General features: G+C 37.0%; 3 protein-coding genes across 3 annotated transcripts; 1 reads left to right on the top strand and 2 right to left on the bottom strand.

Annotated features, from left to right (window-relative positions):
- Window positions 1-311: 311 nt before the first annotated feature.
- Window positions 312-3991, top strand: LOC145962169 (coiled-coil domain-containing protein 63). The gene is made up of 7 exons (XM_083083098.1): window positions 312-514; window positions 596-994; window positions 1278-1612; window positions 2131-2354; window positions 2607-2869; window positions 3145-3434; window positions 3766-3991. The coding sequence occupies exons 2-7, from the start codon at window positions 647-649 to the stop codon at window positions 3944-3946; spliced, it is 1641 nt and encodes a 546-aa protein (XP_082939224.1). The 5' UTR covers window positions 312-514; window positions 596-646; the 3' UTR covers window positions 3947-3991.
- On the bottom strand, window positions 1763-6398 carry LOC145962194 (coiled-coil domain-containing protein 42 like-2). The gene is made up of 4 exons (XM_083083167.1): window positions 6101-6398; window positions 5472-5760; window positions 5113-5352; window positions 1763-4649 (listed from the first exon to the last, which is right to left on the bottom strand). Exons 1-4 carry the CDS (start codon window positions 6217-6219, stop codon window positions 4296-4298), a joined length of 1002 nt encoding a protein of 333 aa, XP_082939293.1. The 5' UTR covers window positions 6220-6398; the 3' UTR covers window positions 1763-4295.
- Window positions 6399-6540: 142 nt separating this feature from the next.
- Window positions 6541-8874, bottom strand: Slh (sec1 family domain containing Slh). Its single transcript, XM_083082990.1, has one exon. The coding sequence runs from the start codon at window positions 8632-8634 to the stop codon at window positions 6742-6744; it is 1893 nt and encodes a 630-aa protein (XP_082939116.1). The 5' UTR covers window positions 8635-8874; the 3' UTR covers window positions 6541-6741.
- Window positions 8875-9936: the final 1062 nt, after the last annotated feature.

Below are 9936 nucleotides of genomic sequence, written 5' to 3'. Positions count from 1 at the left end.
AATTAAATTTGTTTATTAAGATTCTTACTGCTTGCAATATCAAATTAATTTTTCTAATTTTCTATATAATAAATAACAGATTGAATGCAGGAAGTAATTCGCTTTTAACTTCAGTTCCAAGCTTGCGAAAGAATCTGCAATTTAAATAAATGTTCGAAACATAAATATAATATATCGCGCAAAAATAGATGTAAAAGATTCATGATTTGATCTAATGCAGAAATTAATTTCCGCAGACACCCAAAGCGTTCGCAAACGTTACGTCGTTGAACTTATCGCTTGGCAACCGGAAGTATCAACAGAAGCAGTCACATTATGCCGTACAGCTGCATCGGATGCGCGGGGTAGCAGATGTCTTTCTCAAATGTCGGCGCCCAATGTCATTGGGAAGATCATATCTGGAGTGTAAGCCGGCTCTGCATGGATCTTCGTGATCGACGGCATCGATCGCGAAGAAGACGTCGACGTTTAAATCCCTCTTAAACTATCTCCTATGAATCTGTCGTAAAAAAAAGTAGGTACATGTAGTAACCTTCGAGACATTTTCTTAAAAAATTCAGTAATAATTTATAAGTAATAATTATTCAAATTTTAGAATCATTGAGGAAATTCGTAGTGCTCGCCAAAGAGACAAGACTCCGAAAAAATGGCGTACAGACAACAACCAGCGGCTCAGGACGAACTGGAGCTCGAGACGATGGCGGAGCTCTCGAGGCTAAAGAGGCAGTATAGAATAATGGAAAATGATCGAGCAACGTGCGCGGAAGACGCGAGGCTACAACTTCGCAATCAGCAGAACATGATCGAACGTCTGGAGTACGAGAAAGCCGAATTAGTATTGGCGATAAAAACCGCGAGATCAAAGGCCTTTATACGTAAAGATGAGGAGATGGACGAGAAGCTGAAGTGTTTACTGGCCAAACGAGCCAAGTATATTGAGCTAATAGAGATTGAGAAGCAGCAGATAAATGAACTTGATGAACAGATCAGCAAGGTTGCTAGCATTATCAATATCGAGCTTAGATCTATATAAATAAATATAAATAAATACAAATAAATTAATCAAATCTAAAATCCGAATACAATCATTGATTCGTAGATCTGAGAAAAATAGGACAGAATAGGATAGAATATTCAATAACCAACTTAATTATTATATGACCGCGATCGTTGTTATTAATAATAAATGAAAGGAGCCATTACTTGATTATCTCTATAAGTGCTAATAAAAAAATAAGCCACTTTCGTCCGCAACATTACAACGAATCTTGTTGCAGCTCTCGAAAGAAGTTACAAGTCTGAAGATGAAAGTGCGCACCGATGTACAATCGAGAGAAATAGCGGCGCGGCACAGCAAGGCAGTATTGATGTTGGAAAATCGGGTGGAAGTGGCGACGAAGAGGTTCAACCTGGTGATAGCGGAGAACTCGAGGTTGCGCGCCGAAATCGAAACCTTGCTAAAGGAACGGGCACAATTCACACAGATGTGGAATAAACTGATCAGCCAGTTGAACGTGGGCAAGCAGGTCATTAACGACCTGATCGAGCAGGCGACCATCACGTTTAATCAGCGGGACGAGGAGCTCCGCAAGATTCAAGCGCTTCGCGAGAGGTAGATTTTTCAGTGTTGGATCTTTTTCATGTCAATGATGTCAATCATAATAAAATTATGATCAATCAAATATCATGATCAAAAATATTTGTATCATCAGATAATAAGATTTCAATGTTGCAATTTATGCGCGAAGCAATTCTAATTTACCGTGACGTCCTTTCCGTTCACAAATGACTTGCAAAACGAAATCGCGAAAGTAGAAACGTTCGACGCGGATCATTGCCTTCATAATTCAGATGGTTGTTTTGTTAATAATAATTCAGTAGCGTTTGATTTGGAATTAATATCCGACGTCATTGTCGTCGTCGTTGAACTAGAAACTCCGGGAGCAACAGTCGATGATGGAGCCAATGGCGCATGGAATTTCCGTAGATCACGCTTTCCATTTAATTCCGTAACGGTTCCTTGATTTATTCGGTCACGGCGTGAATTTGCATAATCTTCTGTATATCTTCCTGCAAAAGAAAAATTTCGATCAATTTAATCTAAGCTAACAAAAATGTTTTCGTTTGTAGAGGTATAAGAGATCTAAAGAATCATACGTCGGAAATGTGCGAGCTGAGGAGAACCTTGGATAATGAAATGAAGCTGCAGGAGTTTCTCGGTGTCAAAGGACAGTTTCGCGAGATGGTCGATCTGAACGCGAAGAAGGAAGCCGAGAGACAGGCTAAACGAGAGGAGAAACAGAACAAAATAGCGGCCTTGACGCAAATTTTGCAGACAATCAAGCAATTTACTGGTATCATGAAATATTCTTATTTAAAATAACTGGAGATTTTAGTTAGCATTTAAAAACATATTACTTTTTTCTAATATTTTCACATTTTCTCACAACTTTTTTGTTTATTCTAGTTTACATTTATAGTTCAATTAAAACTTTAGATATTTTACACTTATTTAGGATCCGGAAATATTATTTCTGACAGCTTTTGCTATCGATTTATCGTTATATTCTGACTGCAACCATAATAAATACTCAATAAATACATAGGTGAGCAAGAAATCGACAAGCTCACAGCGCATTTTATCAAGCAAGAAGAGGAGAATTTCGCACTGTTTAATTATGTAAACGAGCTAAATGATGAGCTAGAGAGTCTTCAGGCAAGGATGGAGCAGCTGACAGCAGCCATCGATGAGGCACGTGCCCAGAACGTACATCGTGACCAGCAGCAGACCGAAACTTTGGAAAAGATTACCATTGAACTGCAGGAACAGATAGCATTAGCGAACACTGCTGAAGAAGACCTTGCACAGGTTAATAAATCATTCGAAATTTTACGTTTATTTTTTTCTCATTTTTCTCACTTAAAAATATACTTAAATATAATTCAGAACAAACTATCTTCGCTATAAATCTCTGTAATTTTTTTATTAATATATTAATACTATGTTTTTCAAGGATTACCTCGTTATTATATGGGTGCTATCCTTGTCCTTAATACAATAAAAATGTATAGCTACACAGTTTTAATGTCCGCATAATGAATCGCAGCCGAATATAATAAACGATTACTCATGCTTTATTTCAGTGTAACGACGTGATGGGTAAACTGCTACGAGGGATCGATGGCCTCTTCAAGGCGATACGATGCGACAATTCGCCGATTTTAGAATTGTTAGGCGACAATACTCATGTGACAATGAGCAACGTCATGCTCTACTTGGGCATTATCGAAAAACAGATCACCGGGATGTTTCACAAGGTTTATTGGGTGGACAAGACCAGCAAAATTCCGCAGTTGCGGATAGACGAGGAAAGGAAACCCAGATTGAAAGTACCTACCATTAATCGCATGGTACCTACTCAACCTTGTACCCTGTGAGTCCCGTTTCCACCTTCTTGCAATCCTTTTTCCTTGACCTTTCCAGGCCATTATTTGGCGAGTATTTTCAAGGACTCGCATTTAGTCCTAAATGTGGCGAAATCTAATTTCCGTTTTGTATTTAAAACTTCAATTTCCTCTAAAATGATAATCAAAGACAAATATTTGTAATAGACATAGTGCTTAGAGATATCATATCAATGAAAAAAAGACAAAAATAAAAGTAGATTCTATTAGTCAGTCACATTTAATGCTAAATGTGTGTTGAGAATACACGCAGGCTGTATTGACTTCCTCTGATTATTTTAACACAACACTCGGATACAGCTGCGTGGAGCAAGAACAGATGCAGTTTGTCTCAGAGGGCCTTGATGTACCGCTGACACGTGCCGAAGCCATGCAGAAACTGCGACAAAGACTCATGGACGATTATTCTATGCTGCTTCATAACGTATCCGACTGTCATTTACCAGCGGCTAGGAAGATTATGCAAAGACGTTATCAATAAAAGGAATTAGAGATCAAAGAGAATTAACGACAATGTATTTTCTTCGCGGACTCGTGATCTGACCTTTCCTTAATGACATAACGGCGCTTACCTGATGCTTATAAGCTAATCAAATCATTGCAAAAATAATGATGAAATCGGAAAAGAGAATAGTAATTGCTTGAGTCAATTTAATATCTGCGGAAAAAAGATTTATTTTATTCCCCTTGAGATAGATTTGAAAGGTCCTTTTCCAACAATAATTTTTTATAGAGATATAATTTATAATTTTTTGTTGCAGAGAGCAATCGCTTTGTTATCATTTATTCCGTTATTACGACATCGCAGAAATCGTAATATATGTATGTTTTTATTCGCGATGCGGCAAACCTTTCTCTTCCCGCACCTTCTTCTTGACGGTCTTGATAATTCGCTTTAATTCAAGAATGGTTCGTTTAATGTGAACCAGCTGTTGTTCGATGTCCTCGCTGCTCACCTTGACAGGTATCTCTTTCCTCTTGCAAATCTGTTGATACATGTTCCAGCAACACGCCTTCACTTGCGTCAACTCCAAGTTCTTCTTAGCGGCAGTCTCTTTTATTTTCGAAACCATCGTTTCCCACTTCAATGCTTGTGCTTTCGCCCGATCATACCTCTCTTGCAATTGTACTACTTTATTATTCAGTCCCATTAATACTTGCGATTTAACTTCCGTCAAGTGATGCTGCAGGTAAAGAAAAATTTTTTTGTAGTTTGACTCTTTCTTTCTTTAATCTTTTTCTTTTTATTAAAACTAAGAATAGATATATAAGTCCAGAAATATATATTTTAAAAAACAGGAGATATTGAGCTAGAAAGTATATAAAAATGTAAGAGATATTAAACCTATCTGAAAAAAACTTATTGATTAAAAAAAATAATATAGAAAAATCGATTTCAGATACGAAGCAAATGTGAATAAAAATGATAAAATGATTAATTTAAAAGTATTTTTATAAAAAGTTCACAAAAATATATGTGTTTTAATTATTGTATTTTAATTATTGAAGATTAATAGGGATTAGATAGGGAATAGATTAATTTCAATTAAATGTTACTCAGAGATAAGACTAATTATTAATTTAAAAATAAATAGTATAACATTTTTTGTAAAATTCTAGCAATTTAAAATAATAAATCGGATATACTATTTCTGTTCCTTTATGTTCTAGCAATTGAAGATTTCTGTCCTGATGATCAGATAATGCTTGTCTGGCCTCGATTAAAGTTTCGTAACGATTAAAAATTTCATTAATCGATTGAAACTCTCCCGTTTCGTTTACCACTCTATCCAAATAATTTTGATACTTCCTATATTCCTCTACATATCGTTGCATTTTATCACGCACGTCTTCCATATAACGTAGTTTTTGCTTTAATTCTTCGATCTAATGAAAAAATATCAATTATATAATCAATATAAATTATTTTTTATAGCTAATTAAATAAAATTTATAAAAGAGCTTAGAAATGCTGAAATAATTTTTTTATCAAGTCCTTATCGTACTTCTTGTCTGCATTTCTCTTGGCGCTCATGTTCCTCCTTGATCTTTTGCTCCGCTCGCTCGCGTTTCTCAACATTTTCCTTCACAAGTGTATTAAACTTTATAAAAGAATCCCGCAACAGCAATTGCTGTTTTCTCGCCTCCTCCCATTGCTCGTCCATATGCTTACGTTTTATCTCTCGTTCCGCTTGTTTCTCTTTCAGTATCTCTTCGACCTGAGCTAATTCTCGACGAGTTTTGATGACTTCCGTTGCCGGACAAACCCTCGCTTTGTCCCATTCCGGATATTTTCTGATATGTTTAGGTAATAAATGTATAACTTTTAATATCATAATAAATCTAGTATAAATAACAATAGTTGATTAAATTAATTTTTTTATATTACAATTTTTTTTTATTAAATTTTCTCACTAATAAAAATAATGTCTCAAAATTTATAATTCTATTACATTGTCCGCTTTATATTCTAATTGATTATTACGATATATTGTCTATTTTATATACATCTTTATTTTTACATTTTCTTACATGTCCTATAATTTTTTGTTAGCATTATTCTTTATATTAAAAATAATTGAGAGTATCTTATTATAACATACACTATGTTTATCTTTTAATTATAATACATTACTTGATACATTGACGTTCCTCTTGTTTGGATACAAAGTATTCCGAGACTGCTTTCTGTGGATCCGTCGTGATAACAGCTCTTTGAACGAGATCTTTCGATCCATCTTGTACCGTGGCCATATGTATAATTTTCTTTTATCTCAAAGAATTCTTTTAAAAATAACTGCGATTTTAAATTAACGTTGCAATTAAAGCGTATTTTTCTTAAAAAATATATATCAAAAGAGAGAAATACGTTTACCTTTCTGCTGTATCAGCTGTATACGATTAATCGATCAAACAAATTGTGAATGTAGTCGCATATACATTGACGCGAGAATACAGACTTCTATGTATATACAATAATGTATAGAAGTTTGTGCGCAAAAAGATCTCTATATAAAGAATATTTGACAGTTATATACATAACGTTAAAGAGAAAAATCGAAAACAGGAGAAGCGTTGTTGAAAATAATAAATCAGATTTTATTTATGTCGTACGTACTTTATACAAGAACTATCAACGATTTTATTTAAAAAAAAAAAAGCGTAACTATTAACTTCCGCACCGATAACAGAAAGAAAGAGAGAGAGAGAGAGAGTGAGAGGGAGAGAAGGGGGAGGAGATACATAATCACCGCAGATGACAAATGTATATCGTATTCACGAATGGACTTCCTGGCCAAGTAGAGATACTTGTTTGAGCAGTTGCTTGGCATTAATAAAAGTCGTGGCACCATAGATCACGCGTTTATTCACCCCGGCGCCACTTCGTTGTTTCACATAGTCCATCAGATTCTGGTACTCTATATAGTTGCCACCACCCACCATGAAGACCATCACATCCTGAAACGTCGGCCGATTCTTTGGCATCTGCTCGGTATGCTTGAGTTGCTTCGGATCGAGATAGAGATAATCCTCAGTCCGCGAGGACTGCTTGGACTCCATCAGTTCATCCACTATCTTGGTGACAGGCAGATTGTGCTTTTTCACTACTAGATTTTTTACGCCCTCCATGACGAATGACGAACCTTGATTCATCAGCTTGGAGAACATACTGACGGTCTTGGTGCCTCCGCCTTCGTAGCTGCTCTGGATCTCGGCTATCCTGGTGTAGCTGCGCAATCGTTTGATGTAGACTAGCGGATTTAGATCACAGCCAGCCGCGGTCAAAGCTGCTTCCAATTTATTATAATCTGCGTCAGACATATTCGTGCAAATATAATAGATAATAGCAAGACGCAATTTATCCTCGGAAGTACCGCAATCTGGATCGCCGATGGTCTCTAGTACGCTCCTGTCAAGCGTTTGCTTGCTCATGATTTTCTCCTCCAATTCAAAGAAAGTATCGAGTCGTCTCGATTTGATGGCGTTTAGAATACCTGTGGCCACCGATGTGTGCATATCTATCAAGCGTTTCATTTCCAAAAGCTGCGGCAATGAATTCACTGCGCTCGTTAAGCGTGCAGTATTATTAGACACCATCGACACTGCCACTTCGCTGTCATTATCAATTCCCATAGAAGATTTAAGCTTCTTTACGTCCTCTTCGAAGGTGCGATACTGCTCCAGTTCCTCCTGTATAGCCTCCGCTACTCTGGGGAAAGGGCTGCCCTTGTGTTGGCACCAAAAACGATCTCTGTTGTCCAACTCATAGGCGCGTGTCTTGGAGCGTGTCCCACCAGCGGGAGATCGTCCTACATTTTCTTCTATGACTAACCTGTTGAGTGTCATCTCCAGAACATCGTGTGCCAGAGCCTGGTATGTCCACGTATGATGCAGCGGTGTGGCCATGTCAACATTACGGTCCAGTACAATGAGCAAAGGCCTCTGGAAACTGAAATGCCCGGTAGCAGAAGCTTCGCCCTCGAACAGATTGTTCCTCGCATCCCATACATTCTCCCGCAGTTTCTTCTCAATCATTTTGGCGACCATCTCGGCGGCATTGCCTCTGGGACATCTTATAATGGGCACAGTACCTAGAGTGACAAACACTGAAAATAAACAGTCTACGATAATGTCCATCATGGATTCCATCTCGCTATCCTTGACGTCACCGCGATTGATCGCGTGATAGGATATCATGTCGCTGTTTTGATGGCGCAAGATAAACAGATCGTCCTCTAAAGTGATAAAATTCAGGTACTGATCGAACACCTTATGAATGTTGGCGACCACGCCGCCGAGTAACGCGGCAGCCGCCAGATCTTCCATCTTCTGCCGGGAGATCGGCGAAATGAAATTCAGGTGGTAGATATCGTACAGACCGTTCTGCAAGTCCTGGCCGATCCTGCCGAGATTCTCGTCCGTGGGCGCGCAGAAATAAATCGCCGGCACCTCGGGGATGGAGTCGCGGTCCGAGTGCAGTTGCATATGCAACGTGATACCAAGCTCGCGCAGCTCCTTGACGGAGATGAGCGGCGATATGATGTCCTGGCCGAGGCGATCGTAGATGAAAAGCTTCCACGTCGGCATCGCCTCCTCGAGCCGCGACTCGGGCCGATTCAGATTCAGCATCTGCTTCAGGGCGTTTATCTGACGGTCGCGTAGGCTCATCGTGACAACCTAGAGGAACCTAACCTCGCGCGTTTTTGTATCTTTTGATTGTCAAACTTTTGATTGGTGATTTATCGTTCGTCAAGTTATATGATTCGTGAACACCACTGCGATCTCTGAAAGACGGTGAATGTGCTTTCGGTATCGCATATAGGGCTGTCGTCTGAATTTTTAAGAATTTGTCAACAATATGCAGTACTTGTGGAACTGTCAAATCGACGGCAAGAAGAACAGATATGTCACGTTGGCGTTTTTTCGGCCGAGATATTCGCATGCGACATTATCCGCATAATCAAGTTAGAAATAGATTTTATCGATTTCAAGTAATGCAGAAATTATAATTACCTGAATTATTATTGATAACAATAGATCTTGATTTGAATAATTTTTCTCTAATAAAATTTATAATTTTTTTTAATACATTACAATTATATACTTTATTTTGTTAATTATATATAGTACGTTTCTCTTCTCCGAGTAAATTGTCATTGATATATTTCTGTAAATAAATTTAGCAAAATTTATCAATAAATAAGTTTTATTGTAATATGAAATTTTATTGTAATTTTTACTGTAATATTGTTTACGATAACGAAGTTTAATTTGATTGGCTTTCGCATCAAATGTGCAATGACAGTTGATACGATTTTGTTTTAACAACAAAACTCCTTTTTCTTATTCCTTATTATATATAAAAATAGATCTTGCACATATCAAATTTATAGCTTGTCGCCAACAGTAAACACTTTGCTTTTATAACAAACTGGGGTATGCGTATTTGCATTATCTACTTATCTACTTATATACTATATCTTATCTACTTTCCACTAATTTCTCATTTATTTTCGTATGAGTCAGAGCTTTCAGGTGAAAGCGCTTTACCTTTCTGTGCATTCCAGAAACACACGTTTCTTAAATGCACCGGAAGATAAAGCAGGCTTTGTGTGTAAAAGATTTAAGAATTCTTCAAGGACACTTTCTTTATATATGTACCATTAGAATAGAATGATAATTGAGGGTGAATTTTAAAAGAGCAATTTATCTCTTTCAGAATAGTGTTTTCTAATTTTGAAAGGAAAGTGTCTGTTCGACTATATAATACGTTAGAAAGAAAAGAATTTATACTTCGGTTTATAATTGTTTCCATCCGGATGATTTATAGGACCTAAGAAAAATAACTATATGTACAAATTCTCACATTTTCCATCTAGAATAGTTTATAGCTAACGAATCCATTGAAAGCCGATTCTGTTAAAATTGAGTAAAATCTTTTTCATAATTTTAATTATATTAATTATATTA

The sequence above is a fragment of the Camponotus vicinus genome, unplaced genomic scaffold (genome assembly GCF_025532165.1).
Source record: "Camponotus vicinus isolate PSW18456_S1 unplaced genomic scaffold, iyCamVici1.0 SCAF_1, whole genome shotgun sequence".
Classification (NCBI taxonomy): domain Eukaryota; kingdom Metazoa; phylum Arthropoda; class Insecta; order Hymenoptera; family Formicidae; genus Camponotus; species Camponotus vicinus.
This window is presented reverse-complemented; position numbering and strand designations above follow the sequence as displayed.